The 15,196-nt window shown below is 42.8% G+C and overlaps 2 protein-coding genes across 15 annotated transcripts; both read right to left on the bottom strand.

Annotated features, from left to right (window-relative positions):
* Window positions 1-240: 240 nt before the first annotated feature.
* On the bottom strand, window positions 241-8,156 carry LOC133896121 (uncharacterized). 14 transcript variants are annotated; one of them, XM_062336638.1, is made up of 9 exons: window positions 7,841-8,156; window positions 7,702-7,748; window positions 7,529-7,615; window positions 5,238-5,311; window positions 4,022-5,079; window positions 1,529-1,700; window positions 1,290-1,439; window positions 941-1,043; window positions 241-768 (listed from the first exon to the last, which is right to left on the bottom strand). In XM_062336638.1, exons 5-9 carry the CDS (start codon window positions 4,171-4,173, stop codon window positions 695-697), a joined length of 651 nt encoding a protein of 216 aa, XP_062192622.1. In that variant the 5' UTR covers window positions 4,174-5,079; window positions 5,238-5,311; window positions 7,529-7,615; window positions 7,702-7,748; window positions 7,841-8,156; the 3' UTR covers window positions 241-694. The 14 variants fall into 14 exon arrangements, 1 of the variants encoding a protein (XP_062192622.1); XR_009905706.1 differs by having other exon boundaries at window positions 241-1,043; window positions 1,529-1,852; XR_009905710.1 differs by lacking the exon at window positions 241-768 and adding an exon at window positions 1,788-1,852 and having other exon boundaries at window positions 1,034-1,439.
* A 1,704-nt stretch (window positions 8,157-9,860) lies between these two features.
* On the bottom strand, window positions 9,861-11,576 carry LOC133894809 (probable carboxylesterase 2). The gene has a single exon (XM_062334979.1). The coding sequence runs from the start codon at window positions 11,300-11,302 to the stop codon at window positions 10,331-10,333; it is 972 nt and encodes a 323-aa protein (XP_062190963.1). The 5' UTR covers window positions 11,303-11,576; the 3' UTR covers window positions 9,861-10,330.
* Between the last annotated feature and the right edge of the window lie 3,620 nt (window positions 11,577-15,196).

The raw sequence follows: 15,196 nt of genomic DNA, 5'->3' as shown, positions 1-15,196 counted from the left end.
CTCGCAATAAAACTATAAGCTACACGATGAACAAGAATCACGGTATTTGGAGCTGCATATAAAAATATTTGCATGGAACAGTGAAAATCTTCATCAAACAATACTCTAGACTGAGCTACAAGTGTCTAATAGTATTACAGGTGTAAAGAACATAGGTCGGTGCCACTTATTACAGGTGTCTAATAGTACTAAACGCGGCAAGCAATACATTTCATGACCACAACAAAGAACAAAGTTCAATTTAGTGTGCAACGTAAATATATTCACATGTTCCTTATTATACGGGCGTTGAATACAACAGATGTTTGAAGCAAAACCATTAATTTCCTATAGGTTGTAAAAACTCATACCCAAGGAGGAAAACATATTGTCCAGCCAAGTTATCCACATCTCTGATGGAGTATTAGCTGCTGTAGAATTGCCACTGCCTCCAAGTATATTGAAAATGCCAACATATCTTCATACTAACTGTATATTTTAGCCTTTAAGGATGCTCTGTGTGTCTAGTGAATCTCTGGAACAACTAAAACAGGTCACCATAAGATGAACTTGCTCTACTTTAACTGGTGCTACTCCAGATGCATTACAACTACAACGTAGCTTGTTTGACTAGCGGCATATCATGCTTAGAAACCTCAACTCGGTAGAATCCAATACAACAATTTGCATCTAGCACATCTAAAGAGCAATATGATCACATTAAAAGAATGCCCACTTGTGGAGTGATGGTACTGCTCACATAACCTTGAGCAAAGAAGCACACATCATCTAGCCCATGTTGAACCAAACAACCACAACATGCAAAAACAAAAGTTTGAAATAACATGTCAGTAGCAGATAAAAAGATGGTTCTATACATGCTCACAATATGCAAACCTGAAAAAAAAAGAGCACAGAAGCTCTTGCCCATCAAATTTCACATTTTTTAGTTTTGACTTACCAGAAAACACAGCATAAATTTGTATTTCGGCACCCAGCAAAAATTTCGAGCAGACATGATCACTTGAACTAAAGAAAGGTGAATAACACATAGTGGCAGTCACCTGCAGTAAGATAACATCCCAACAAAATAATATTCAAGACAACATCACTGTAGCAGATAAAAATGATGATTTTAGACATGTTTACAACATGCAAAATCCGAAACAATAGCAAGATGACCATCAAACCCGACGATTAAGAGTGGAATCATGCAATCCGGCGCATCAACTCATAAAACGGGTCGTCTATGGTCAGGTCTGTCGCACTATGGAAGCACCAGGTATGGGAAGCAAGGTGGATCTCAATACCATAGTTCTGCTGCTCCTTGCGGTTGCATCAACCTCCTTAACCATCATGTCCTCCACCGCATCAGACTCCTCAGCCTTGTCCTCCTCCATGAGGATGGAGGGCAGGACCTCCAAGCCATGACGTTGGTCGTCGCCATGGAAGGTCATCGTCTTCACATGCAAAAGGTAGCAAGGCTATCAGTATGCAAGTGATTAGGATGCAGCCGTAGAGACAAACAAGAACATATCTTATAGCTCACCAAGAAAGGTGGTCGGGTCCAAATCCTCGTGTCCTCCGAGTTGTTGAAGGATAGGTGGGCACTATGTGGAAGGACAATCACTCGGTCTGTCGGGCCGCCTGGTGAAGCCCATTGCCTCTCAAGTATACCTTTGTCACAGATGATTCCAAGGGTACCAAGTGTCATCCCTTCCCTAACAAGGCAGTGAAGAAACTGAAATTCATTCTCCTTGCCTATAAAGCCATGAAATACCACTGGCTAGATCTTGAACCTAACATACTCGATGGAATTCTGGGACTCCCAGAATTGAGCATCCACGCTGTTGATGGTGTCAGGTGATGTAGACTACAATATCGACCAGCAAGGAAACAATAAGGATGGTGTCTCGAATATTATGCATATTTATGTCGAAAAATACTGATGCAAACAACAAAAATTGTAAAAGCAGCATCTCAAATATTAACATGATGTGCAGGGTCTCTACGTTGGGGAAGCACTTCAAGAGAATGGCCAGCAAGTTGACCTCCCTGTCCACCGCTAAATCAATCTTCACACCAAGTACCTTCAGGCTCAAGATCATAGTGTGAGCCCTCATGTCCATTCCAGCCTTGATTAGGGTGTTGTTTATCGCCCGATCATGCTTCCTGAGGTCAAGAACCCCAGAACCTTGAGCATAGGAGCTGAAACAATATGTATAGTAGTGGTGCGGCGGCTACCGAGCAAGCTGTTATGCAGAAGAAGTTTCTCCAGGCGCGGTGCGCTATCAACCACCACCTCCTCCAAACTGCACATCCAAGCCATGGCCAAAATCCATGTTCCATATTTGAAGCAATCCTGAGGGTGCCAGAGGCAATCCGAAGTGTGCGGGAGGCAAGCTGAGGCATGCTTGGATGCTCCGTGCACAAGACAACGGCCAGAACCTCCTAGTGCGGGCTATGCTTAAGCAATGCATCCATATCAGAATTTGCAAGGATGCAATGGAAGACTCCAAGCTCTCTTAGGTTGTTGAACTCGGGCAGGCACGTGATGGTGCTGGGGAACTGCTAGAATCCCAGGTGCAGACGCTGGACTGAAGAGCAGCTGAGGATTTCTCTGGGTAACTGCCAGAATACCTGCTGAAGTTGCCTGAATGGTCATAGGGTCGCTGTCGCTTGCTGGATCAATGATGTCAGCTTGGCGTCGCGGCTCAAGGGTACTGCAGGACTTCCGACAACACAACCGATGATGGAGGCGGTTGCCAAGCCATGTTGTAGAGCCACGCCTCCCAGAGCGAGTAGTGGACCAGCTTCCATGGCCCACAAAAGGTGGGCCAGCAGGGGAGCAGACCGTGGTAGGCGGGGTTGCCGGAGAGCAACCCACAGTTTCCGAGTTCAAACCACTAGGGGAGGAAGTGCTGGTGGGGTCTTTTGCCTTGAGCCCCAGGGGGAGTTCAATGGTTTGGTCATGACGTCGCTGCCTCGAATAAACTAGAGATACATGTCAGGACGCCATAGGCTTCACTGGGGCTCGGGTTACAATCCTGTCGAAGGGATGGAGATCCTCCGTCACAGGGTCAAAGGTTCACTGTATGGTGAAGTCACGAGGTGAGGAGGGGAGAGCGACAGGGTCCAACGTCCGGGTCTGTGATGCGCCGAAAGTTGGCAGCGCGGGGCTAGAGCCTGCAGGTAGAGACATGTGAATAGGCCTCTCCCCGAGTGGCGTGTCACGAAAAGATCTGAATGAGATTCACGCAGATGCCGAGGAAGGGAGAAGGATCCCGGTCGCCCATCGGACACCATGAGCACGGCCACGAACCGGTGGGCCCCCAACCCCAGCCGCTGTGGTTGGTAGGGGCAGGATCGAAAGCCACCGCCCTGAGGTAGACCTGATCAGCCCATGCCACTAGCGAGGTCACCATCAGCACCGCCGCCCAGTCGTCGCTACAAGAGGAGGACAGGACACAAACACGTTCAAACAGAAATCTTTCTACATGGTCTCATCTACTAGCTTCCTCATTCCGAACATATGTTTGGACGTGCCAATCGCCTTTCATTCCAGGAAACAAACATCGATAGCATATAAAAGGAGCTAAAATGTGGAATTACAATTGAAGACTAAATACTAAAAACTCTACGATCAGAAAGCTTATTCTTGTAATACTTAAGGCAAAGTAAATAACAAATGGATAGAAAATAGGAATTCTAATCTACAGCTAGTAGTTATTCCTCTTCACAATTTGATCGAAAAAGAAGTACCATACTAAACCTAAGGAGCACCTTACAGTGTAATTTTATCTGACTTCTTGCAATTACTATTTTGCTGTATTTATATGCGAATTTTTTTTTAAAAAAAAACTTTGATTAGAATTTAGGTTGTAGCTTCCCCTTTATTCTATGGAATATGTACATTTCAGTAACTAAATTTAATAAGGTGCCACTTATTTCATTCAATATAGAACAGAGGAAATGATGGAAAATAACAAATGAGCAATTTAACAAGAGGGAAAAAAAATAGATTTAGTCTGGTGACACATACCTTTCATTTGAAGCATGGTTCTGTAACCAGAAGAAAGCTCTCAAATAAACATATCTTCCCTGAAAGGCTTGCCTGCTATTCCCATGGCAGCAAAAAGAAAAGAACAAAAAGGAAAGAGGAGATAACTTATCTTCAAAAGTCAAAACAATCATTAACTGAATATAGTTAATGCAAGAACTCGGTAACAATCATGATAGGCATTCGATGTGCTTCCCTTTATATTTCACACTTTCTGAACGATTAATGAATAATAAAGCCTTACCAAACAATCATTTTTCCTTGCACAGCCCGGCCAACAGAACACGAATTCTAGGAATAACCAATTAAACAGCAGTGAAATTTAAAACTTTCATATATTGCAGCTTGCCAAGAAACAAACAAGCCCCCCACTCTTAGACCTTCCATCTATACACCAACCACATAAAACGAGGAAATAGTGTTCCTTAAACTTGACCAAATTAGCTCCTAAATCACACGCACGACTGCACCAGAACAAGAAGACCAGAGTAGCTAGCATGAGAGCAGCCAAACATGGAGATCGTTAACCACCTGAAACAAGAGAAGCAACAAGAACAAGGGGAAAAGAATCCCCAAACCTGACTAGGAAGGGCACGGGCTCATGCCATAGAAAAAAGAGGAAACACAACAAAAATCGAAGAGAATAATTAGCAAGAAAGATGGAGTAATTAGCGAAAAAATTAGGCACAAGAGCCCTTAGTTACCATCAATACTTATCAGATGCATAGTTTGGTGACAGCTGGAGCAGCTGTAGCGATGGCAATGGCACTCGATGTAGCCTAGCGCCTTATGTTCGAAGAAAGGTGAGCCGGATGGAGACATTGTATCTCAAACTCCTTGTTTCCATGATTTATGGCGGGATGTTGCTGAAGAGTTGCTGCTCACACCAAGCCACAACGCAGAGGTCAATGAGGTCAGCACACTCTATTAAGACTGCCTCATCCTTGAGTCGCTCCACCAAGCAGTGGTGGTTAAGGAGGTGTTGAGCCGTTGAGGTGGACCACGTGCGAGGAGGAAGGCCTTTGAAGGAGACAATGACCCTGTAGGCCAAGGCAGCACAGTGGCATGAGCCAATCTCGTCCAAGGTCTAAAAAACCAAAGAACATTTGTTGGCGCGGATTGATTGCTGGCGGCGAGAATGGCGTCCCGCGCAGCCTACGACTGGTAGACGATCAGAAAGTTGTCTGGGAAGAAGCACCTGACGCTGAATTCCTCCGTCGAGACGCCGAGTTCACTGGTGATGAAGTTTGACAACTCATTGGCAGGAATACCCTGTCGAGCACGATCAACGTAAGTGAGGAGCGCCCAACAAAAATAGTAGGATGAGTGTAACTTGACGCTTTAGGTGGGAGTTCAACTTAACAGTCTCTACTGAAACGCTGGTATATAATACAACATAGGGGATCAAGAAAATCTCTATGAGACTTTGAGATCTGGTGGGAGATTGTTAGAATTATAGAGACACGTATAATTTTAATAATTCTCAACAAATCTCAAAAACCCATTTTGTGGAGAGGCGGTTCATCATGAGGCCCACCATCTATTAGTACTATATTGCTAATAGAGATGGAGGTGAGAGGTTTTCTTCCTATATATATCTAAGGACTCCCACCTCATTGGATATATAATATAGACTATTAATTAGAGAATAGTCCTTAATTTGGAAATACTCTCATTATATGAGTCTATATAATAATTAGGGTTTTTGCATCTTCTTCTCTCTGTTGCACTACAGCTATAGTCTATTCCATCCTCGCGTCGGCATGCACCAGCAAACAAGAGAATAGATCTTCAAAACCCTTGCTCTTTAGATCTTGCACCGGAAGAGGGTGAATAAAGTTTTTGAGAAGCATTTCACGCGATTACTCAAGTTCTTCACCACGGCTCGTCTTCCTGGTCATCTGGGCACCACCCACTATCATCATCAACAAATCTGGTGCGTCGTCAACAGGTTCGATCGTGCCGTCAACACGGCGAAACTCGCATCTTCAGCAACCTCCACAGTGCAGGACCAGTACGTAAAAACCATATTACTCGTACTTTATTTCCCGTGATTTCTAATTTCTAGTATAGTAGACTGTACTTTCACTACAGCATCAAGTATTGACTTAATCACACACCAATTGTATTGCATGATATGATATGTGCATCTCAAAGCACCCCCAACAATCTATGGATGCATAGTCATGCTTAGATGACGGTGCCAACAAATACCCTATGACAAAAAATACAAATGCCATTTGGAAGCGGTCTTGTTCCAGTCGACTAGATGCTTCATTCAACTCCTTGTTCAAGAATGCTTCAGCTTGCTTCAGGCTACGTGCATCTTTCTCTGTCATGCTCAAGGATACTCGCATAAAATCAATGGCTTCTTATATTATCGGAAAAAATGCAAAAATCCCTCCAAAAGTCACTTGAATTTTAATTTCCCCTCAAAAGTTGTTTTGTTGAAAAAACCCCCTACATGTTTGATTTTGTTGCAAAAACATCCCAAAAATTCAAAATAATTTAAAAAAATCACAAAAAATTCTAAAAAACTAGAGACAATTCTAAGACCTTTTTTGAAATTTGTTTTCAAAAATAATATCCTTTACATCATATTTTATGGAGAGGAAGTTTAAAAAAAAGAAAAATGTGCAGTTCATTTACCAATTCGAGTTAAATGCATAGTTAATTATTACTAATCCAAAAACCATAAAACCAATTTTTTATTCTTCTTACATGATCCTCTATCTTCTAAAAATACATAAAATCTTGAAATAATTATTGTAACGTGCAAGATTGAGTAAATATGTTGCAAATAGATTAATTCATAACTAATCCATAATACCAAAATTAGTGAAACCACTTTTATTAGTTTACTTAAATAATTATTTGTGTAGGAAAAATAATGATAGATATAACAAATTTAAAATAACATGAGTTAATAAATGAGCTACATATTTTTCTTTTTTTTTCCAAATTTTCTCTGCATAAAATATGATGCAAAGGATATTATTTTTGAAAAAGATCACAGAAGGTCTAAAATTGTCTCTAGTATTTTTTTTGAATTTTTGTGATTTTTTTATTTTTATTTTTTTGAATTTTTGAGGGTGTTTTTAACAAAATCAAACTTTTGAAGGGTTTTTACAACAAAACAATTTTTAAGAGAGAAAGTTAAAATCTAAGTGACTTTTAAAAAGATTTTTACATTTTTTCCTATATTATAGGCATATTTTCACTATCGATCTTGCGCGGACCACACAGGATACCAAACACTTTCTCTACATCTTCAGAAATGGATCCTGCGCGTCCCATCCACAACAATCGACTGGGTTTTAACATCTAGACGGCTCAACAACCAACATACTGAACCTCAAGTTTAGCTTTGAGAGATTAGACAGCATAAAAAGCCTTTCAAAACCAATCGCTCTAAATAGGTCCCTCTTCAACTGCAAAAATATTTGTACCACCGGAAAGACATGGCTGGGAGACACGAGAGTTACCAACCTCAGCTGCTATTGCAGAACCGATGCTGCTGAGCAATGCCACCGGGATCTAAGATATGGCAGCGTGCACTGTTGTCCCCTCCCCTTCCTTAAGATGAACAACATTCAAACCCGTCAACACATAACCATCAAATTTAACAACAACATTGAAGAAAAAGTTGCCAATCAACTTACGCTCACCAGGTTCTCCTCATCCTTCATTCTAGCCAGCACCTGCTGCACTGATAGCATGTTGCAAAGACCAATAAAATCTCTTAGTACATCAAGACCAGAAAGAGGAAAAAAAAACATAGGCATTTTCGGCTATACCTACCACTCAGATGTCCAGGTGGAGAGGGTGGCGGGCGAAGGCATGTGTTGAGGAGCGAAGAGAGGTTGTCGGAGCAGAGTAACTAGGCTTCAGGCATGCCCAACGATGAAGGAGATGAGCGGGACGGGTCAGATGCGAAGGGGAGCCAGGAGAGCACGGTGGAGAGGGGCGCCCCTGAACGACGGCGAAGCGCGGCGAGGCGTTCTTGTTCCTCTTCGACTGCCTCTGGCTCTTTTCCACATAGCGGAGTAACCCAAGTCTCCCAGCTGTTTTTCTCCGGAGTAAAAAGAAGTCAAGTCCAAGATGCTCTAGCACTCCCTCATGGCTCGCTTCATCGAGCAGTGCACTCGAAAAAACATGTCACTGTATTACAGTACAACCACTTTTCTTCTACACGGCACTGACCACACCCACACCGTCCATGTGTCCCCGAGTCTAGAACCATCTCTGCATCTCACCTGTGCAAATCATAGTTACATCGTACCTATCCTAGCACAAATGCACCTCCCGTATACACTGCATGTATAGCAGTCTACTAATCTTTCAGCACGCTGGACGTCACATATTTCCGGCGCGCGCGCCGCTAGGGGTACAAAATCCACTCCCGGATTTTGTTCGCCTGACTTCATATCAGGGTCAAATGTAGTAGCCACTAGCCTGACTTCATATTAGCATGCCTTTGCACCTTCCACCCCTGCAACAGCGCCGCCTCCGGCACGCCCGTGGCTTGCCGGGGTGCTGCCGCGTTTCGGCCATCCCCGCAATGGTAATAATGCTTCGATGCTTTTATCCTTTTTAATATCGGATTATTTATGGGTTAAATCTTCTTTTCTTTTCTTTAAAAATGCTCAGGTACAACTTTTACTGATTACCAATCTATCCGGTAAGACTTAATCTTTATTATTCGGTACAACACCTTCTCTGAAAGAATTATTCCGGTAAGTACTCTGCTCAAACACTGGACCTTCCGGTGAGGTTTTCAGGCCTCTCTTCTATTTAACAAATATACTTCGGTGAATTCAACACCTAGAGTACCAGACCATCCGATGAGATAAATCTTCATGTGCCTTCTCCAATTTAGTATAACTTTGTCCCGGTTACAGTGACTTTTTCATGTATTACATCTATAAAATCTACTAACATATATTCTTGACGAACATATTAGTCTCGTTAACTATGTTGTTATTAATCATCAAAATCACACTTATAGTTTAATGGGATCATTTTCGCTACACGGTCCTTATTATGCAGGGTATTTTCCACCACTTGCCTCAATCTACATGTAGGGCATCAAATTAGAGGATGTGTGGCTTTCTCTAAGGTCGAGCAGATGATCTAGAAATGGGATCGGGCGAGAGAAAGGAGATCAGGCGAGGAAAGGAGGGCAAGGTGCGGTATGATAGATGGATTCGGTGATTCCTTACCTGTGCAAGAAAGAGACGTGGCGGCGGGTGCATGGGGCGATGTGACGACCTAAGAGAAAGATGGGGGCAGCCGGCAAGGAACGAGCAGGGACGAGTGAGTGACGATGAAGACGAGTCTGACCGAATGGATCGATTCAATCCAACCAGAAAAGGCAAACGATGGCCTAGAGGGCAATTCGATCAGTTCATATACATAAATTAGGAAAAACAAAACGCAAATGAATAAAAGAGAAGAGAATATCAAATGATAGAGGTGACTTTCTTAAGGGTGGTAAACAGGAGTGGAACTTCTTGAAGGTAGCGATTTATCGAAGCCCATTGTTTGGGATGGCAAATGGTCAATTGGCTCGCCCCAGAGGTAGCAGAGCACCGCGTCGAACGCGCTCAGCACCTTGTTCCATCAAACTCAGGTCACAGCTGAGCTGAGTACGTGTACGGCAGTACGTTTGTAAAAAGAATCGGTTGTAACAATTTCGAGCAAGACACGGAGTTTTCTCCTTCCATTTAGAGGATTTTTACAGTACACCTAAATGAGTGTATACCGTCCATTTTCTTTATCCGGTGGCTTAGATTGACCTAATAATACTCTATCGCTCATCAGTATCATAGGTATCATTAAAGAGTATCATAGGTATCATAAGGGTAGGATTGGAAAAAAAACTATGATAAATTTGTAAATTATATGTTTAATTAGGGAAGATCAAAATGTTAGTTTATTTTTCGGATAAGCTTTCACTTATTCTGTTCATTTCATTTATTAGGGTTTTCACCCTCCGTCGATCGATCGATGATGGGTGACAAAAGTCCGAAGTCCGGTCAGTCAATGACGTAATTACCCTTAAAGGTATCAAGATAATTACAATAATACCTACTAAAATAGACGGTTGAATCATAACAATAATACTCTTCATAATCTAGTATCACGGTGTACTGTAAAGATTCTCTCTATTTAATATCGAAAATGGAGATTTCGAGATGCAACCAAGTTGTCTCCTTACTCAGCTGCATCTGCAACACGGCAGCACCAGCACCGCAGCATACCACCGGCCGTGGCCTGCGCCTTGCGGTTCTACGGGTTCCCGCGGATGAGCGCCACCAAGCGGTCCACGAGAAGCAACGCCTTGGCGCTCTCGGGCTCCCGGAGGTGGAACTCGTGCTCCTCGCCGGCGGAGTCCAGTAGCTCGGCGTCCTCCTTCGCCCACCCGCTCGCCAGCAGCCCCTGGTAGTACGCCTTGCCCCTGACCTCCAGCTCGTCGTCTGCGACGCAGACCAGGACCTGCTCGCACCCGAGTCGCCTCAGGCTCGGCGCGCCGTCGGCGAGTGGGTTCACGCGCGGGTCGTCGGTGCCAGGGGTCCGCCCGCCGCACGCGAACGCCCACATCTCCTCCAGCTTAGCTCGCACCCACGCGAGCTTCACCTCGCCTTCTTTCTTGTTTCCCGACAGGAAGCACGGGTGCAGCAGCGCCATCCCCTTCACCCGCCCGCCGCCGGGGAGCTCAGCCGGCTCCGAGCCGGCGCGGAGAGTGACGTTGTGGGCGATGTTGCCGCCCACGCTAAACCCCAGCACGAACACGCGCCCCACGTCGCCGTGGTCCCGGACCCACGGGTCCGCATCCGCTGCATCCGCTGCCCACCGGAGCGCGGTCCACGCGTCGTCGTAGCAGGCGGGGATGGGGTGCTCCGGCGCGAGGCGGTACTCCACGGACACGGCGAGAGCGCCGGCCCGCGCGGCTAGGCGGTTGAGGAAGGCGTGATCGGGGGCGTCCGCGGCCGAACCGACGACGAAGCCCCCGCCGTGGAAGTACAGGACGACGGGGAGCCGCCTGTCCGCGCCACCGGGGCACTCGGAGAGGTCAGGGAGGTAGAGGCGTGCCCAGAGGCCCGTGGCCGGGTCTATGCCGACGTCCTTGGAGGCGACGCCGGTGGTGGCGTCGACGGAGGGCGGGACACGGTTTGTAGGGAGCAGGCGCTCGACGCGGCCGCTCTTGTACTGCCGGATCACCGGCACGAACTCGAACGTGACCTCGGCGTCGGGGTCCATGTGGAACGTCTACACGAGGTGGTTGTCAGGTTTGTAGCAGCACTGCACCAACGCGACGCGTCGTGGCGGGGTATTTGAAGATGGGAGAAGCGTCCTTCGTAAGATCGGCGCCTCCGTCGGACGGACAGCATTCAGATTTCAGCAGCATAGCAGGTGAGCAGACCGGAGGCGAGAGATAACCTTGTGCTCCCCGCAAGATAGCGTTCCAAGGAGTAAAATACTCTGCTGAGGGTCAGACCCTGTATCGTGTGCGAGAAGATACTAGTATCCTTTCGTGACAGAGTGACTACCGATACATTATCCTCGGAGGGCTGTTCGTTCAGTTTTTCAACACTGGGTGTTGAATGGTGTCTGCCTCGGCTGTGGCTTTTTGTTCGTGATTGTTACTGGACGCGATATTCCCCAGCGCCCAACCCCTCCTCCTTGGGAACAAGCGCCGGCTCGTTTGGTGGAGTGCTCCGTTGAGAGCAACCCCTCCTCCTTGGGAACAAGCCCCCACGCACGAAGAACGTCGCGACGCCACTGCTCGTCCGCTCTCCTCCTTCCTTCCTTGCCCCACTCGCCTTCTTCCTCCGAGTCATCGCCCATGCCTCCGTAGCATCCATGAACACGAGCATCCGTTGCAGCCTCTACGCCGGGACTCCATCATCGTGGGTGTGCAGCGTCTCCGCCAGCGCACTGCCGCTGCACTCGGTCTCCTCGACCCCTGCAGCGTCTCGGCCTTCTCGAGAAATGAAATTGTGTAGCAACTTTAGTTAATGTTTTGTGGTAAATTCTGGCACTTCTGGTGTGGTAACAACTTCAATAAATATTTTGTAGCAATTTATACATAGAGTATGTAGCAATATCAGATGATATAATAACTTTTAGTTGAAAATATTTTGTAGCAAGTTATGATGATAAATTGTTGGCAAGTTTACGCGTAAGTAGCTTGCACCGTTAAATATGTAACTCAATTTATTGGGTTTCTCGTAAGGAACACAACCGTGCGAACAAAATTGAAAACGAACCTCCGATTAGAGAGCTATGATGTTTAAAGTGAATAACAGCACTAGAACTAACAACGTCGCATGCTGACGTCAGCTGAACCACGCTCCAGCCCAAAAAGGCGCCTCTTTGGTCCACGTGTTGCTGCACACTTCCGTTTGAAGGAATTTTATTTATTTATATATTTTATTTTTTTAATATTTATAAAATCACATGTCTGTTTTAATTGGTAAGAATAGACTACCTCGCTTGTTTAACGAACAAGACCTTACATACCTTACAGGTCAGAAAATTAAAAAATATGAAAATGCGGCTAGACCACGTCTTGTGCATTCAGCCAGTGAGACACTGGCCGGGCGAGCGGCACGTCCATTCGTCTAGCTCGTGTTATGTACATGTATATGTATATTTTTTATTTAACTATTAATTTTATCTAAGAGTATATATATTTTTATAAGTAAACTAGAGCTCACTAGCAACTCATTATTAGTTTGATTAAAAAACCTAAGTTAATATTTAATTAAAATTCTCCAAAACAATCTACTTTTATAACTTATAGCAATTTTTAATACTCAAATTAATTCCCAAAAATCAGAAAAAATTCACTAACATTCTTCTCATATGATATACTAATTTATAAAAATATTTTCAGCCTTAGGTTATTTGGTGAAAAAAATAAATTCCTTTGTAATACTTTATTTATATGCATTTTTATCATTTAATGTGATATTCTTTTAGTGAATTTACCCTAAGTTATTTGATCATCATAAAAAAGATCATCACTACCTTGGATCTCACCTGGTGAAAAAACAGAACTAGCGCATGTGTCTCTATTGACATAATAATGGCTCGCACAAGCTTTAAGTTGTTAGTTAAACTTTAGCTATGATTCCAACATAGCTTTTGTATGTAGTAAAATTGCTCTGCACAATAGCAATGAGCTTACCTATTATTCATGTAATTATATTTGCATCTTATCATGTGCTATATATCTGTCTTAACTGTTTTAGTCCAACTATAAGTTAGACATTGAATCTAAATCTTTTCATTATTTTATTATTATTTTGTTTAGCTTTATCCTTTAAATTGTTTATGTAAACTATAAGCTACCCATATCCTACATTGCAAACTTGTGATTTATGAAGCCATATCAGTTATCTTTCATGATTATACTTTCTAAATGTATGTATATTAAGTATCTACCTTAATTATCTTTAAGTTTATACCACATTGCACCGATGATCCTTTAGTGAATTTACCTTAGGTTATTTGATGAAAATTTTTATAATAATTTTTTTAGTGAACTTACCCCTTGATTGTACAACATTTGGATAAATTTGTACATATTTGAATTCAAAATGAATTAAAAGGAGAATATCAGATAAAATGATAAAAATGCATATAAATAGAGCATTACAAAGAAACTCACTTTTTCACCAAATAATCTAGGGTTAGAAACATTTTTATAAAACATGAGATAAATATTAGTGAATTTTTTCTGATTTTTGGAAATTTATTTGAAGCATTAAAAATTGCTAGAATTTATAAAAGTATATTTCTTTGGAGAATTTTAATTAAATATTAGCTTATGCTTTTTGTTTAAACTAATTAAAATAGGTTGCTAGTGAGTTCCAATTTGCTCATAAAAATATTTATAATTTTTAAATCACTTGTGTACTCTCATATAAAATTGAGAAAAGCCGTGCAGAGAAACGACGCAGGTTGCAAGACATGTCCATACGGATAGGAAGACCATCTATTCTTGACTTATTCACCTAATATATAAAAGCAATTATATTAAATATATAGGCAAATTATACTAGATTGTAAAAGCAAAATAGAAAATATATCTAACAAATCAGATACATCTATTATTTAAACAAAAATCAGAACAATTTATATTATTCTTCTCAACAACATCGATTTGTTTATGGTTTTGCCTGGGCAAATCAAGGTGCAACATGAACTATGTTATTCAAAATCAAATATGAGAGAAGAAAAATATCATATACAAATTGGTAACAATTAGAGACAAATATTTGCATATCCGCAAACAAAATCATACAAACCAAAAGTAACTTTGGCAAATTTTGCAAGCAAAAAATTGGAAAGATTTGCAAAAAATAGGATGATTTTGTAGAAGCAAAATAGAGAGAAAAAAAAGAAGCAATTTAGACATTCCGTAAGCAAATTGGTACAAAAAAGGAAGCAAAAAATAGGCTGTCAACAGTGTTTGTCTCCTTGAATTGCGTTCGCCAGTTTCCCAAAAGAGAACCACAGAGCGCAAAGACTTCAGGGATTCAAAAGGGGACCATGGGCTGATTACAGAGTGTTTGGTTTCTTTGATGGCACACTTTGTGAAACAGCACAAACTGATCATAAGGGGCTACACAATGTGTAAACCATGCTTAGCAATGCAATTTTCAGTAGGAAAAGCAAGCTGATGTAAATATTAAAAAGGAATTCCTACTGAAAACAGGCACACCATCTTCCAAAAGTTATCGATATAAGAATTAAAACAATGAAAGGGCATGAAGAGGTCACTTGGTTGAAATTAAGTCCAGCAGGTCTCGAAGAACAGCCCTCAAAAAGCGTGCCATCAAAGAAACCAAAACGATGGAGAGGAAATGAGGGTTTCATTTCGAGGGAAGAAAAAAGCAAGCACCGAATGCGGTAGAAAAGTCAAAAGAAGGGGAGGGAGAGGATCTGGTGCAGAATATAGACCAGTTCATCGCATAATAATAAGAAGATTCATTCGAGAACCCTGCATCCAAGAAACCAAATGAGGCAAGCACCAATCAAATAGAGGCCCAGTGTGGAGAGAAGAAAAGAAGCCATAAATCAAGTCAACAAGTCCTTGGCCAAACCAAAGTAAAAGCGTCAAGCGAAACTGCAACTGTCTGAATC

Source organism: Phragmites australis, chromosome 16, assembly GCF_958298935.1.
Source record: "Phragmites australis chromosome 16, lpPhrAust1.1, whole genome shotgun sequence".
NCBI classification, from domain to species: Eukaryota; Viridiplantae; Streptophyta; class Magnoliopsida; order Poales; family Poaceae; genus Phragmites; species Phragmites australis.
This window is presented reverse-complemented; position numbering and strand designations above follow the sequence as displayed.

Excerpts from the sequence above, each read along its gene's own strand:
- LOC133896121 (XM_062336638.1), bottom strand. The coding sequence starts at position 4,173 with ATGATTGTTTTGACTTTTGAAGATAAGTTATCTCCTCTTTCCTTTTTG. Across the intron at positions 1,440-1,528 it reads GGACCCGACCACCTTTCTTG|ACGATGACCTTCCATGGCGA; the intron begins GTGAGCTATAAG and ends TTGCATGTGAAG. Across the intron at positions 769-940 it reads AATTTATGCTGTGTTTTCTG|ATGATGTGTGCTTCTTTGCT; the intron begins GTAAGTCAAAAC and ends AACATGGGCTAG.
- LOC133894809 (XM_062334979.1), bottom strand. The coding sequence starts at position 11,302 with ATGGACCCCGACGCCGAGGTCACGTTCGAGTTCGTGCCGGTGATCCGG.